General features: G+C 49.9%; 1 protein-coding gene and 1 long non-coding RNA gene across 2 annotated transcripts; one reads left to right on the plus strand and one right to left on the minus strand.

Moving 5' to 3' along the window:
- Window positions 1–162: 162 nt before the first annotated feature.
- Window positions 163–13,487, minus strand: Vps4a (vacuolar protein sorting 4 homolog A). Its single transcript, XM_052727351.1, has 11 exons — window positions 13,265–13,487; window positions 7,962–8,073; window positions 7,720–7,867; window positions 6,915–6,976; window positions 6,702–6,821; window positions 4,810–4,966; window positions 3,834–3,982; window positions 3,449–3,530; window positions 3,000–3,219; window positions 1,380–1,520; window positions 163–888 (listed from the first exon to the last, which is right to left on the minus strand). Exons 1-11 carry the CDS (start codon window positions 13,283–13,285, stop codon window positions 787–789), a joined length of 1,314 nt encoding a protein of 437 aa, XP_052583311.1. The 5' UTR covers window positions 13,286–13,487; the 3' UTR covers window positions 163–786.
- Window positions 1,527–2,233, plus strand: LOC128103205 (uncharacterized). Its single transcript, XR_008215650.1, has 2 exons — window positions 1,527–1,661; window positions 1,839–2,233. It is a non-coding gene; the product is annotated as an uncharacterized LOC128103205 (long non-coding RNA).
- Window positions 13,488–16,299: the final 2,812 nt, after the last annotated feature.

Raw genomic sequence — 16,299 nt, forward strand, 5'->3', positions numbered from 1 at the left:
AAGGCATGTAGGACCTGTCACCTGACTGGATGGTAGGCCTGATAAGCACTCCTACTTCCTGCCCTGCTGAGGAAAGGAAACAATGAAGAGAGCCTTACCAGAAGTAAGCTCCACTCCCAAAGAACCCCACACTAGAATCAAAATTCAGAAGACTCCAGTAGCTCAAGAAGGGAAAAGGGTTTATTAGATATCTCCGGGACAGGACCAGCAGAGGCTGGGCTCAGTTCTCAGTCGTGAAGGCAGCAATAAAGACCTGCCTGAGTGTCATCTCTCCTGATGGAAGCGCTTTGTGTTCACAGAAGCCATCAGCTCCTGCAAGGTGAAGCTCCAGGTGCAAACTTAAGGTGACAGGGATGGCTTTTCCTACTTTCCACAGTCAGCTCTCAAGTAGCCAACTTCAGAGGAAAGGAGTGGAAGCAGGGGCCTGGTGGCTCCCACTCCTAACACTTCCAGATGAGTTTTCTCTTTATTTATAAACAAGACAGAAATCAAAGCAGCATTAATTTAGGGGAACCAAAGTTAAAAACAAAAAAAACAAGAAAAACATATCAGGGCAAGGAGTGTGAGCATCCAGGAGTGAAGTATGCAGAACCAGTGTCCAGGTGTCCTACATGGTGAAGCATCTCTGCAGCTGTGGAGGCCCTTCCATCATCCCACTAGGTTGACAGCCAGGCAGCAGAGGGGTACTAGTGACTTCGGGACTCCAGGCCCTGCCTGGCCACTGGTGGAGGAAGTCCCATGAATTTGCTCCAGTCAAACTCCCAATTTCATTATCAGCATGAAGCTTTAACTCTCCTGTCCAAAGTCCTCAGAGAATTTCTTTACTTTCAGGAGGTCATCTGCATTCACCGTGGGCCGGGTAGTGGCTAAAGACCGGAGCATGTCTGACTGCAGAGACACAAGCATGCAGCTGAAAACAGCTGACTCCAGGTCCTCAGCCCTCCTCTCTAGTGCTGTCTAGATTGACAAGAGGCCTGCCTCTGAGGTCACCCCCAGTGCAGACTGCACATCATCTGAAAGACGACTTCTTCACCCATAACTCCTCCCTTCCTTCCCATCAGCAGCTTCTGTTACTGTAGTCACCGATGTGCAGACAGCTGCCAGCAGAGAACAGGACCACAACTGACAGAACTAGAAGAGCTCTAGACTGCTCGGGCCAGACCCATGTGAAAAGACTTTCACTGGCTCCTTCTGGACTTCCTCTTCCTCTTAGAGGTTTCCAGAGTCTCAGCAAAAACCTCAGCTACCCACCACCCCAAAGGCTTCATACTCTCTGGGAGGACTATGAGCCAGGACAAGAGGAAGACATTCACTTTTACTCTTAGGCTCAGATTCCCACTTTTCTGGACTTTCTGGTTCTCTCCCACTGGGTCACTTACCATGCAGACCACAGGCTCTAAGAGTTTATCACCAGGGACATCCATCCAAGTCATCTCTATGGCCCCTGGATCCCCTGGAGAACATGGGGTCAGAAGATCATCAATCATGACACTAGGGTTGGTGCGGGAAGGGCCACAGACCTGAAACCAAGCAGAGATTGTCAGGCTGGTGTGGCTGTCCCTGGTAGTAGTGTACGTCAGGACCTAAGGATAGCCTGAAGGAGACACTAGGGTTTCTAGGTCATCAAGGTTGGAGGAGGGCAAAGCTCCTTAAGAACTCAGGTCTGGCCGGGCGGTGGTGGCGCACGCCTTTAATCCCAGCACTTGGGAGGCAGAGCCAGGCGGATCTCTGTGAGTTCGAGGCCAGCCTGGGCTACCAAGTGAGTCCCAGGAAAGGCGCAAAGCTACACAGAGAAACCCTGTCTCGAAAAACCAAAAAAAAAAAAAAAAAGAACTCAGGTCTGAGGTCTGAAAGATGGCTCAGTGGGTAAAGGCACCTGCCATGCAAACCTGACAGTCGAGTTCCATCTGTGGAACCCATGTGAAAGAGAAGAACCAAATTCAAACTTGTCCCTTTACCTCCAAAACATGTCATGGCACCCATGCATACTGCCCCCACCCCCACAGCAGAATTTAAAACAAGACAAATAAGAACCCTCTGGAGGGGCTGGAGAGATGGCTCAGCAGTTAAGAGCACTGACTGTTCTTCCAGAGGACCGGGGTTCAATTCCCAGCACCCACATGGCAGCTCACAACTGTCTGTAACTCTAAGATCTGACACTTCACACAGACATATATGTAGGCAAAACACCAATACACATAAAATAATAAAAATGAATAAATTAAAAAAAGAACCAGTGAGATGGTAAAGGCATCTGTAAGCAAGCCTGATGACCTGAGTTTGATCTCCCAGATCTATATGATGGAAGGAAAGAACCAACTGGAAGTCATCCTTCGACTTCTATGTCTTAACAGAGCAGCCCACACAGGCCTCCAAACTTCTGCAACTCCTAGTGTCTCAGCTATTTGCTAAAGAAGAATCAGCATTTCTCTTGTTGGGTGTCTCCATTACTGCATTCCCTACACCCAGAACAGTGCTGGCACACAGCAGAGCCACAGCAGACACACAACAAAGATGTGCCCGAATGAGTGGGCAAGCCCTTCCCATGGCTGTGTCTGGCACTTGGCAAGTGTTTGGTCTGTGTGCCCTGCCCTCCAGCACGGGGCTGGCTGCTGTCTTCTGTTTCCCACAGCTGAAGAGCACTATTTTCCAGCAGCACCTGCAGGGAGGGTGTACGGCACAGCTCCAGTCCTAGAGCAAAAGGGTACATAATATCTACCTCTGGGGCCGGGTGGTGGCAGTGCACATCTTTAATCCCAGCACTCGGGAGGCAGAGGCAAGCAGATCTCTGTGAATGTAAAGCCAGCCTGGTCTACAGAGTGAGTTCTAGGACAGCCAGGACTACAGATAGAAACCCTGTCTCACAAAGAAAAAAAAAATCCACCCTTGGTTCTCTCATAGAGAATGTACCTTTAGCAGTCAGGAAGCTAGTAAAAAACAACCAGAGGCCACCCCCACCTCCTGACTGGTGACACTGCCTAACCACTGCTGCCACCAACCTTCTTGAAGTGTGTTGCTGACTGTACTTTTCTAACCGGCTGCATGAGGGAGTCCCGCACGATGATGCTGATGTCTGCTCCTGAGTAGCCTTCTGTCTTCCGGGCCAGCTCGTGGATGTTAGCATCAGTGAGGTTGTGAGGTGTGCTTCCCAGATGTAATCGAAACATCTGGGCGCGGGCCGCTTCCTCTGGCAATGGGATATAAATTCGCTTTTCAAACCTGGAGAGATAGATGCATATCAAACGAGAGCTGATCACAGAATGATGTGAAGGGAAAAGTCAGCATGCACATTAAAATGAGTGACCGAGGTCCAATACCCAACTTTACCAAGGGCTCTGCTTGACACGCAGACATGGGAGGATTCCGGAGAAACGGGGACGGACAGCTAGTAACAAAATGACCATTGCCAGACAAAGATACCAGTCCTAAGCCCCTAGTTTAGACTCACCTCCTCCTAATGGCTGAATCCAACACCCAGGGTATGTTTGTGGCACCAAGAACAAGAGTCCCATCATTGTTATTTCCCACTCCTGTGGAGAATGGGAGACAAAGAAGCAACTGAAGATGCCTGCAGAGGCAGCCAGAACCCATGGGAACTAACCATGTCTTGGGGCTTTCTTGGGTAGAGACCAACAGCACAGCTGCTCTGGGTGGGATGGAGAGGCAACGTGGCAAAGGCCTCAGAACCCTCTTGGATGCAAGCCCATGTAAGGCTGGCAGAGATGGCATCACAAGTGCCTCTCCTCTATCGTGCCCAGTGCAGCCACATAATGGAGCCCTGGGTTGCCTTGAGGAGGAAGACAGCCCAAGAGTGACAAGGTGGCAGCACACACCCTGCATCTGAACCAAGAACTCCGTTTTGATCCTTCGGGCAGCCTCGCTCTCATTTTCATTCCGTGACCCGCAGAGGGAGTCCACCTCATCAATGAAGATGATGGAAGGCTTGTGTTGCCTGGCCAACTCAAACAGGTTCTTGACTAGCCTGCGAGAGTGAGAAAGGGGTCAGGACCTGGACACCCCCAAACGTGCCCACCCTGAGACCCAGTTGTTACATCCAGTGCCTCTCTCACAGGGAGGCTGAAAATGCTAACAGGGAAAACAGGGCAGACAAGTCCTGCAACAGCAGTGAACCAAGAACCTGCTGTGGCATAGCCTCAAGTCCTGGGAGCTCCATTCACTAGCTCCTTTCCTTTTCTCTGAGCCTCAGTTAATATCAAAGAATGGGGGTCAGCTGGAGGAATAAGCTAAAGCCATACAATGCCCCAAAGAGGCACACAACTGCAACTGACTCTGTAGGCTTGGTGGCACGTGTCCGAAACCCCACCACTTAGGAGGTAGTACGAGGAGAATCGTGTTCAGGGCCAGCCTCTGCTACAGAAGGAGTTTGTGACTAGCCTGGGGTATATGAGATCCTGTCTCACAAAACCAAAAGGAAAGCGAACAAAACGATGTATACTCACAAGAGGTTGCTTTCCCTTTCCTTTTCTTTTTTCTTTTTTGGTTTGGTTTTTCGAGACAGGGTTTCTCTGTGTAGCACTGGCTGTCCTGGAACTCATTCCGTAGACTAGGCTGGCCTCACACTCAGGGATTCTCCTGCCTCTGCCTCTGAGTGCTAGGATTACAGGGGTGCTTCATCTTTTCCATGTTCTCTGACATCTGTGTATCAGGACAGCACCTCAAGAAGTAAGAGCTTGTTCTCCTGACTCCTATCCCTGGTCATCTGATGGCAGCTTCTCTGGGAAGTGATTTCCAGGGGCCAGGAAGCTCGACTACCAGCAGCTGCCACAGCCCAGCTGACGGCTGACTTACTTCTCACTCTCCCCCAACCACTTAGACATCAGATCCGAGGAGGACACAGAGAAGAAGGTGGAGTTGTTGGCTTCTGTTGCCACGGCTTTGGCCAGGTAGGACTTGCCTGTGCCTGGGGGCCCAAAAAGCAGTATACCTCGCCAAGGGGTACGCTTGCCTGTAATAAAGAATGAACACGAGTCAGCTGTTTCCTGACTGAGAAAGTTGAAAAGTTGAAGGCAGAGCTGGAGAAGCCGGCACAGGAGGCAGAAGACTTGCCCTGCAAGCATGAGGACTACAGTGCAGCTCCCCAGCACCCAGGAAAACACCAGGCCAGAGTGGTGGCTTGCCTGTCACCCCAGTATTTGGAAAGCAGAGTGAGGGGATCCCTAGAGTAAGCTGCTAGAGTAGCTGAATCACTGCGTAAAGACCCTGCCTCAATATATAAGGCGGAGAGCAACTGAGAAGGATAACTGACATCCTCCTCTGACCTCCATACACATGTACACATACATGCATCCCCACACAGGGAACATTTATATATAATTATGCATGAACATACCATACATACACAATAAATAAATAAAAAGTTGTGGGGTTGGAGAGGTGGCTCAGCAGTTAATAGCACTGGATGTTCTTCCAGAGAACTTAGGCTTGGTCCCAGCACCCACATGGCAGTTCACAACTGTAACTCTAGTTCCAGGGGATCCAACACCCTCTTCTGGCCTTCAAGGGAACTGCATGAATATGGTGCACAGACATACATGCAGGTAAAACACCAATACATATAAAATAAACCCAATCTCAAAACAAAGTTATTGCCCGGGTGGTGGTGGCTCATGCCTTTAATCCCAGCACCTGGCAGGCGGATCTCTGTGGATTCAAGGCCAGCCTGATGTACAGAGTGAGTTCCAGGACAGCTAAGGATACACAGAGAAACCTATCTTGAAAAAACAAAAAATTAAAAACAAAGTTATAAAATTTATATAAATGTATAAAATGGAAGGCCCTTAGTCACTGTCAAAACAGAAAGAGAAACTTCTATAAAACCACTGATTTTAGAAGTAAAGAGAACCAAACACCTGTTGGGAGCTCAGACCTCACCTTGTTAATGACCCCCATGTCCTTAACAAGAGTACTGGCCAGCACTAGTTCTCGATCCTGCCTGCTCACTGAGAGCAGTTCAAGTCTCCTATATCTCAAACGGACCTAGAACTCATGCTGTAGTCAAGAATGGCCCTGAAATTCCGATCATCCTGCCTGCCAAGTACTGAGATTACAGGGCTATTATACCAGCACATCCAATTTATGTGGTGCTGAGGATCAAACCCACAGCATTACAAATGTCAGAAAAACTACAAATCAAGCTGTATTCTCAGCCTACAAAAACTTTTTTTGTTTTTGTTTTTTTTTTGGGACAGGGTTTCTCTGTGTAACAGCCCTGGCTGTCCTGGAACTCCCTTTGTGGACCAGGCTGGCCCCAAATTCACAGAGATCCACACAAACATGTTTTTGATGCTGGCAAGACACCAGGGAGTTAGGGTCAGGGTAGGAGAGTGCTTGCCTAGGTCCCAGGTTCCATCCCAGCAAGGACAGACACAACACACAACAAGGCCAGGACCTACCCTGTGAGCTGTCTGCTAGGACACGAGGCCACCTACCATCTGTTCTGGGACACTTGGGGTGGAACCCTAAGCTAGATTCCTCAGGCTGACAATTTTATACCTGGGCTAGTGGCTACATCCTTTGGTGTTTGTTTGTTTTCGTTTTTCAAGAAGGGTTTCTCTGTGTCGTTTTGGCTATTGTAAAACTTACTCTGTAGACCAGGCTGGCCTTGAACTCAAGAGATCTGCCTGCCTCTGCCTCCTGAGTGCTGGGATTAAAGTCATGCACCATGCTACACTCCTTCCTACCTGTGAATAAGTGTGGGAATTTAATTGGCAAAATGACAGCTTCTTTGAGAGCCTCTTTCGCCCCCTCGAGTCCGGCCACATCATTCCACCGTATGTTGGGTTTCTCCATCACAACAGCACCTGCAAGAAGGCCCAGACTGACCCATGAGCACAAGTGGACCCAAAAGAGGACCCCTGACACTCCCCTATCGCCATGGACCTCAGGCTTCTTACCCATCAACTGCTCTTGTAATTTCTTTTTCTCTGGATTATCTCCTTCGCTGTCACTGTCGCTACTAAGAAAGGAAACAGAAGATCAAGTTGGTCCTCCATTCTGAGAGCAAGGAAGGCTAGGGGTGTGTGTGTGTGTGTGTGTGTGTGTGTGTGTGTGTGTGTGTTCCCAATTCAGCACTGGTGAGGGACGAGCAAGCAGAGATCTCCGAATGTGAGGACCACACTCCTCCAGGAAACACTCATATGCTACCCTTGCTTCTTCATTAAAGGAATAAGGAAAGAGGCAGCCGCCTCCTCCCAAGGGCTGGTGAGTGAAGTGGGCTTGGGCTGGACTTAACAGAGCACCAAGGCAAATGGTCAGACTTTTCAGATGGACTCAAAAACAGACAACAGACAACATGTAGCTGTGACCTCAGAGAATTCAAAGGGTGGAGAAAACATCAAGTTTAAAATTAAAATTACTAAGTTTAAAATTACACAGTGAGACCTTGTCTCAAAACAAAACTAAACAAAAGCATTAAAGGAGAATGTGCTCTGATGCCAACAGCCGTCTGCTGCTTATTTCCAGCCTCAGACCTCCTGCTGACCCGTCTCCTGTCCCTTTGCAATCTGTCTGTCACACTCGGGAATCAGACACTGTGGACTGCTTATGAAAGCAGCTGCCGGTGTTTTGTCAGGAGGACGTAGACACCCTGTAGGAGGGGTACGAGTCCAGGGCAGCCCTAGCATCCAGAATGACAACAACGTGAAACAGGAGCATGCACGTGGGACCCTGGCCCCAGAAGCTGTGTGCTCCAGCACTCACCCCTTGCCCTCACTCTGATTCTCTTTGACTGGCTTCTTGCCATGTTTCTCTTTGTTTCGTAGATAATCTTTCAGCTTCTCTGCTCGGTCTAGGTATTGCACACACTTTGCTCGAATGCTCTCTTTGGCCTTGTCGCTGTGTGCCTCATCTGCAAAACAGAAACCCGGTGTGGCCTCCTAAGTCCAATGTGCCTGCCCCCCTCTCCCAGGGCACTGCAGCCGGGGACCCTGAGAGTGACTCACATTTGATGGCATGGAGGAAGTACTCCACAGCATGCTGGTAGAGTCGGAGCGCCTCCTCGTAGTTCTTGGCTTTGTCCTCTTCTGTGGCTTTTGTCACCAGATCGATGGCTTTCTGGAAAGGCAGAGCATATAGCTCAGTGCTCCCCATGGGATCCAAAGAGCCTTTGGGGTCACAAGCAGCAGAATGAGATAAGATGAGAGTTAGTACCAGGCCTGTGGCTTTGTTGGTGGCAGGCCATTATGTTGTCCTACTTTCCTGACACCAACTAGAAGAGCTTGAAAAGACGGCTGTTGCTGGGTGGTGGTGGCGCATGCCTTTAATCCCAGCACTTGGGAGGCAGAGGCAGGCAGATCTCTGTGAGTTCGAGGCCAGCCTGGGCTACAGAGTGAGATCCAGGAGAGGCGCAAAGCTATACAGAGAAACCCTGTCTCGAAAAATCGAAAAAACAAACAAACAAAAAAAAGACAGCTGTCCTTCCCAGGGAGCTTAATGGTCAGAAGCCACCCCTTCCTCCATTCTGTTCTGGAGCTTGGCAAATGGAAACTGACTAATGTCTGGGGTTGGGACTCCAAGGGCAGGCCCATGGAGCAAGCCCACATTCTATGTCACCTCCCCAAGAGAAACATGGACTGGCTCTTGGAGCTCAACAAAGCCAGAAACCATACTTGGCCAGGGGCCAAAAAGATGCAGCCAGCTAAGAAAGTCCTTCATGGACCTGATCATTTCAATCTAATCAATTTAGAGATAGCTCTAGCCCTCTCTACTGCCCAGATCACTCTAGGCTCAGAAGAGAATTTTCCTGAACTGTCTAGAGCTGACGCCTGAGACGGGGCTCAACCACACTACAAGCTCCAGGAACAAAGTGCCAATGGAGGGGAACTGCCTTCTGGCTCTCTAAGACTCTCCGAGTGATGTCTTTGGAGTCTCAAAGGCTCTGCAGGCCCATGCTCCCAGCTGAACTGGAGGCCCTATACAGCCAATTTCAAAACCTGCAGCTTCCCCAATCAGCAAAGTCTGGCCAGAATTCTCCATCTGGTGTGGCACTAGCCGCCTGGCAGGCAGATCCACTGTAGACCCTGCTTCAGCCACAGCAAACAATAACCTCCTGACCAGCTCTTGGCAGGGCCAGGGCATTTGTTTAGCCATCCTCTCTGTAAGAAAAGGCACACAGACAGCTCTGTAAGACGGCCAGGCTGGGGTGAGGAGACAGACTACATGAGAGGAACTCACTAGAAGAACAGGAAAAGTGAGAGTGTGGATGACGGTCACCTTCCATCCCCGCTGTCTACACACTGCATGGCCAGCGCTGAACTACCTTGCAGGTGAACATACTAGCCTCCCCGGCAGCTCCTTAGAGCCACAAGACAGTACCTGGTCTTGGTGGCTTCTTTTCTCTACAGTCAACACCCTCAGTTCTTTGGACTTTCCACTCAGTATGACTTGCTTGGTCTCCCCTTTTAAAATGGGGGAGAGAGGGAAGGATCAGGGCTGCTGAGATGGCTCAGTGGGTAAAATCACTAGCTGTGAAAACCTGAAGCCCTGAGTTCAATTCCTAGAACCCATGGAGGAAGGAGACACCTAATTCCTGAGGAGACCCCACACTCAAGGAGAACGTACTACTCCTGAGAGTTGTCCTTCGACCTTCACACGAATAAATAATGCATAAAATTAAAACATAAGGTAAGAAAGACAGTCCAGCAGTTCCACCCTACACAAAATAAAACAAAATAAATACTACGGAAAGACGGCTCTGTGTTCAAAGGGACTTGCAGCTCTTTGTTTTGTTTTGAGACAGGGTTTCTTACAGAGCTCTGACTGTAAGTGAGCTTGGCTCTGCCTCCAGAAAGGTGCTAAGATAAAGGGGTATGTCACCAAGCCTGACTGCGCTTGCTGCTCTGCAGAGGACATGGGTTTGAGTTCTAGCACCCAGGTGGTAGCTCACAACTGTCTGTAACTCCAGTTCTAAGAGATCGACACCTCCTTCTGGACTCTGGGGGCACCAGGCATGCAACGAGGTACACATATATACATATACACAGGCAGGCAAAAACACATGTATAAAAATTAAAAAAATAAGCTGGGCGGTGGTGGAACACACCTTTAATCCCAGCACTCAGGAGGCAGAGCCAGGCGGATCTCTGTGAGTTCCAGCACAGCCTGGTCTACAGAGCAAGATCCAGGACAGGTACCAAAACTGCACGAAGAAACCCTGTCTCGGAAAAAAGAAAATTACAAAAACCAAGTGGAGGCTCAGAACAGTCTCTGAGGTTCTCTGTCCCCACAGCGCAGAGCAGGCCCGTCTCATCCCTGCTGCCCACTGTCAGGACACCTACTGGTGCACTGCATAGTTCTGGCAACCAATGCTGTCTCTCAGTTGAAGGAGATCTTAGTTTCCAAGGAGAGAAACAGCTTCGCATAGCTGAAGTGAGGTGACAGAGTACACTGCCAGCCCTGCCACGTCTCTAGCGATACCATGGCAAAGGCTGAGATGGAGGAGCAACAAGGTGTGCTAGCAGGACTGACAGACTTTTCTATGAAAGCCCAGGCAGCAGGCATGTTAGGTTCTGTGGGCCATATAATATCTGCAGCACACAAGGAGCCACAGACAGTATATAAAAGAATGAGCTGGGATGTCATCCAATAAAACTTTATTTATAGGCTCCAAAATCTGAATTTCAAATTATGTCATGAAAGGCCCCCAAGCCATTTAAACAATGTAAAAGATTGTGACGTTAAGTTAAGCCAGCCAAGTCCGTCACAGAGAACCACACACTGTATGAGTCTATTTAAAGAAAATCTCAGCTGGGTGGTGGTGCACATCTTTAATCCCAGCACTTGTGAGGCTGAGGCACGCAGATCTCTGTGAGTTTGAGGCCAGCCTGGTCTACAAAGTAAGCTTCAGGTCAGCCAGGGCTACACGGAGAAACTTTGTCTCAAAAAAAAAAAAAAAAAATCCTGCCAGGCAGTGGTGGTGCACACTTTTGATCCCAGCACTTGGGAGGCAGAGGCAGGCAGATTTCTGTGAGTTCAAGGCCAGCCTGGTCTACAGAGCAAGTTCCAGCCAAGGCTACATACATACTCAGACACCGTCTCAAAAAAACAAACAAACAAAAACTAAGCTGAAAGTGACCTGCCAACTAGCTTTCATAGTGCTAGAAGGTGCTACGCAGGTCCCTGGGGGAGAAAAGACATATATAGTATCCCTGAAGTCAACCACACTTGCTATAATACTGACCTGCTCGGCAAGCTGTGCTCACTAGTGGCACAAAGGTTATGGGGTACTCAATGTGTTTGGCTTGGACCAAGACCTGCTCTATAGGAGGGAATTCAGGACTGGTACTGTAAACCTGCTCAGAAGCACACGGCTCAGGAACCACAAGCCCTAGAGAAGAACCTATCGCTGTTGTTTTGTTAGATGACATGTTGTTGAACTGTCTTCTAAATATTTATGCTTATATCCACAGATATAACCTAGGCCAGAGAAGCTTCTCTCTCCGCAGTGGTTAGCAGTTAATGCAGACTCATAACAGAGTAAGTGTCTACTGAGGACTCAGCCCTAAGTGGAACACCTATATCAACACTTGTCCCCAAGGCTAAAGGAAGAACATCGAAGAGAGGAAGGAAAGAGCGAGCTAGAGGATGTGGAGGAGTGCTGTAAAGTGCTGTCTTTGGAATAACATGGCCACAGCAGCTATGGTTACCTGTACAAGAGCATTCAGCATTTAAGAAGCACTAACTGGACTCAGTGGGTTATTACTAAAGAAAGGAGAGGAGGGGACACAGAAGGGGTAGGGGGATGTGTTGGCAGCCTGAGGGGATCGAGGAAGGAGTTGGGGGCTCCTGGTGGGAGCTGGAAGTGCACAGGACCAAGAGGCATTGTTTACATATATGAAATGCCAAAGAATAAAAGAAATTCCATAAGGAGAAAAAAACAAGTAAAACTGCTTACGACCAGGCCTGACAACCTGAGTTCAACATCCAAAAGGCAAGAACCGACTCCCGAAAGTTATCCTCTGACCTCAGCACACAGGCAGTGGAATGGGGATGGGTGTGCTGGCACTGGCATACTAGTACACATATACACACCATACATACACAGACACACATAATGATGACATCAATAAAGTGTCTAGAATAGGCAACTCCGCAGACAGAGTGTGCTACATGGGACAGAATGGCTGGGGAACTATGGCTGATGGCATAGAGTTTCTTTGGTGATGATACAAACCTCTAAAAGCACTGAATGGTACACTTTAAATGAGTGTACTGAATAGCACGAGGGCTCGATCTACTAAAACTGTTTCAAAAAAGCCACAAAAAACATTCTTGGTCCATAGGTAGTGCTAACACTGTCCAGACAGGTGGGATCGGGCTGAAGTTGGCTTAATCCCTAGTAAACAGACAGATAAGAATTCTGCCGGTGGATGGTGGGTTCTGCCTCTGGATTCCATCTAGTTCCAAACCTTGTACTCCAACTGATTCCCACTCGTGTATTTCCATTTGGAGCAGTCATTCCAATCCCCCTCTCCAACAGGTATGTGAAAGCCACCTACTCTTTGATGCTCTGAGTAAAATCCCTTCCTTCATGAAGTATGACTTGGTTCCACCTAAGCACTGACTTTTATTTGTAAAGGCTTACCGAGCACATGATGTGCTGAACCTATGTTAAAAACGCTTTCCCTTGAATTATTCAGTCTCGGGCCGTCTGACAACCACCCTACAAGGGCACTGCCCATTTTACTGATGAGGAAACCAACATTCCAAGATCAAAAACCTAGGCACGCTAGTGAGTGGCAGGGCTGGGATTTAAACCCAAGCCTGAGGCCTGAACGTTGTTGACGCTGACAGCTCTAGAATGAGCCCTTCCTTCATTCGGGCGGCGCCACCCCAGCATCGCCCGGCACGATCTAGGGAATGAATGAAGGGTGGCTGGCCGAGAAACCGGGGGCTCGTTGGCAGAAGGTCAAGGGGCAGCGAGGGCGCGTTGCAGGAACGAGTGAGCGGCGTTCCCGGAGCGACCTGCGGGACCCGGGCGCGCTCCGGGGGAGGCGGCGCCGCTGCAAGGCGGCAGTTCAGCCCCGCCTGCGCGTAGCAAGATCGGGGCCACGCCGGTTCGGCCTGGGCCGGGGCCCGGTGGAGACATCCCTTGGGCTCCGAGCGTGGGAGAGGCGGCAGCACAGGTGGGACGAGGCGGCCCTATCGGGACCGCCAGGCCGGGCTCCGAGGAGGCCGCCGCCCGCCCGCTCAGCGGCCCGCAGGCCCTGCCGCCTTGGGCCTCCGCGGTCGCGCCGCGCCCAGGTACCTGGAGGGTTGACGTTGTCATTTCATCTCCTGGGTCCGCCCCACTCCCCGCGGCGCTGCTTGCGGCCTCGGTCCGGTCCGGAGGAGCCGAGGTGATGGGCCCGGCGCTGGGAGCCCCGCTGGTCGGCGTTCGGCGCGGGCACGACAGCCACTATAGTGCAGCCGGAGCCTAGTCCGAGGGTGAGCGAGGAGCGCGGCCCAGAGCGGCCCAGCCCGAGCTACGCGGCTGCCACCCAGCGGCCATGACCCGGAACTGCAGGCATCTCTCCTCCAAGAGGGGAGGGGCCTGTCGGGGGCGGGGCCTGGGGGGATCCCGGGGAGGGGCGAGGCCGAGGCCTAGTAAGACCTGAGTAAGAGGCGGGGCCTAGTGAGGGTGAGAATGGAAGGGCGGGGAGGGGAGGAGACGAGGGTGAGGGGTGGGGCCGGAAGGGGCGGGGCCTGGTGGGATCCGGGTGAGAGGCGGGGCTGGAAATCTGAGGGGCGGGGCCGGACAAGGGCGATGCTGGGACCCGCCGAGTGCTTGTAAGGGCCGGAGTGGGGCGGGCCGGAGCAGGGCGGAGCTTGGAGGACAGGGGGGTGGGGGGGAGTGAGGGGCGGGGCGGAAGGACCTAGCAGAATCAGGACCCCACTTGAGTTAATATCACTAGAAAAGTAAATTTTTCCAACTTCCTGGAGCTGTGTTTTCTGGCTATTAAATAGGTTATGATAATATGATATCTTAGCTTTTACCTCGTCGGGCTTTAACTCGTGTATACTCAATGAATGCTACACTGTGGCTCTATCCCTGCTACCTGTTCTGCTACCATGACTCCGCCAGTTTTGTGATAGTTTTTATTTTTGTTTATTTTTGTCTTGTTTTTCGAGACGAGGTTTCCCTGTGTAACCCTGGTTGTGGTTGTGGAACTCACTCTGTAGACCAGGCTGTCCTCAAACTCAGAGATCCACTTGCCTTTGCCTCCGAGTGTTGGGATTGAAGGCGTGCGCCATCTCTGCCAGGCTTGTGCTAGTTTTTAAATGTTAACCTTTCTGGCCAGAGATATGGCTTAAAGGTAAAAGAACTTGTGCACAGGCCTAATGATCTAAAACGTCTCTAATTCCCACCAGACTGGAAGGAAAGAACTGACTTCTTAGAGCTGTCTTCTGATCTCCACACTCCCCGCCCACCCAATTAACTAACTAACTAAATGTAAATTTTTATTTCAAAACGTTAACCTTTCCACCTTTCTTTTAGGAAACTGGTATTTTGTTCATTTTGTTTTTTTGGTACTTGTAATTGAACTCGGGGCCTCTCTCAGCAATACCATTGTGCCAATCCACAGCACTGAAAAGTTCTTCCTTTCTTCTCTCTCTCTCTCTCTCTCTCTCTCTCTCTCTCTCTCTCTCTCTCTCTCTCTCTCTCTCTCTCTCTCTCTCTCTCTTCCCCAGGCACATTCTTATGGTGCCAAGTATGGTCTCCTCAAATTCAGTAGAAAGCTGAGGATGACCTTGAATTTCTGAACCTCCTGCCTCTATCTCCCACACCTGCTGTCATATATATGTGTGTGTATGGTGATATTTTATTTGTACTGAAATGTGATTTTATTTGTATGTTAATAAAGTTGCCTGGGGGTCAGAGCTAATAGCAAGCCATAGCAGAAGACGGGTGGTGGTGGTGCACACCTTTAATCCAGATCACATGACAGACAGATCTCTGTGTGTTCAAGGATACAGCCAGCATGGAGACACACGCCTTTAATCTCAATACCAACCATAGAAGACCTGGAGGTCTGTATAGACAGGCAGTGACAAGGAGGCATGTGGTTGGGTTTACAACCAATGAGAAGGCAGAACAGAAAGTCAATAAAAAGACAGATACACAAGAAGTAGGTCTCTTGCTGAGGGGAAGGACAGCAGCGGCAGCGAAGGGTAAGAAAGGGTTTTTAGCTTTTAGCTATTTCTCTGACCTCTTGGGCTTTTAATTCTGCATTTGGCTCCGTGTTTCTTATTTAAAAAAGACTGTTACATCTATGTGTGTGTGTGTGTGTGTGTGTGTGTGTGTGTGTGTGTGTGTGTGTATGTATGTGTGTGTATATATGAATATATGTATATATTCATTCTTCAGGGTTTTTTCTTTTGTTTTGTTGTTGTTGTTGTTTTATTTGTTTTGTTTTTCCAGACAGGGTTTCTCTGTGTAACAGCCCTGGCTGTCCTGGAACTCATTTTGTAGACCAGGCTGGCCTCAAGCTCTCAGAAATCTGCCTGACTCTGCCTCCTGAGTGCTGGGATTACAGGTGTGGGCCACCATACCCACCTTTTTTTTTTTTTTTTTCCAGAAGGGGTCTCTCTCTATAGTACTGTGTCAGGTCCAAAGGAAACTTCATTTCCCAAAATTCTGGCAGTTAGACAAAAGCCAGCATTCCTCAGGAACTTGCAAAGCTGCTTCCTCTCTACCAACAGAGACATTTCCCTTGTCATCATCAAAGGGGCAAATGGTTATCTATGGTGTCTATCCGCATACAAAGTGCATACTGGTACCCAGGCCCTCCCCTCCCCTCCCCTTCTCCAGCTCATGGGCTTCCCTCCCCGAAGCTACTCATTTCTCCTGATTTCGGCTGTGTGCCCTCTTGGCCCCTCTCTGTTCTGCTCCTGCTTCTCTCTGGCCAGGTCCAGTCTGCTGGCCAGGTCCAGTCTGCTGCTTTCTCTCTGCTCTGGATTCTCCCAGATGCTTCTGGCTGTTCTCTCCCTCATAGCTACAATACAAACCTTTCCCTTGGCCATATTATGGTGGCGCACACTTTTAATCCCAGCACCGAGGAGCCAGAGGCAGGAGGATCTCTGTGAGTTCGAGGCCATCCTGGTCTACATAGCAGCTCCAAGACCAACAGAACTACGTAGAGAGACCCTGTTTTACAGTGTGTGTGTGTGTGTGTGTGTGTGTGTGTGTGTGTGTGTGTGTGTGTGTGTGTGTGTGTGCGTGTATCTGTCTGTGTGCCTATGTGTAGGACAGTGGAGTCAGTTCCCTTCTTCCACCTATAGATAGGTCCTGGGGATCAGACT

The sequence above is a fragment of the Peromyscus californicus genome, unplaced genomic scaffold (genome assembly GCF_007827085.1).
Source record: "Peromyscus californicus insignis strain IS unplaced genomic scaffold, ASM782708v3 Scaffold_8__1_contigs__length_139910024, whole genome shotgun sequence".
Taxonomy (NCBI): Eukaryota; Metazoa; Chordata; class Mammalia; order Rodentia; family Cricetidae; genus Peromyscus; species Peromyscus californicus.

Bases quoted from the DNA above. Each gene is read 5' to 3' on its own strand.
- Vps4a (XM_052727351.1), bottom strand. From the start codon at position 13,285: ATGACAACGTCAACCCTCCAG. The intron at 3,531-3,833 runs GTGTGTGCTGCC...CATTCTCCACAG, and splicing joins GTTCTTGGTTCAGATGCAGG to GAGTGGGAAATAACAATGAT. The intron at 3,220-3,448 runs GTGAGTCTAAAC...CTATCTCTCCAG, and splicing joins GATTCAGCCATTAGGAGGAG to GTTTGAAAAGCGAATTTATA.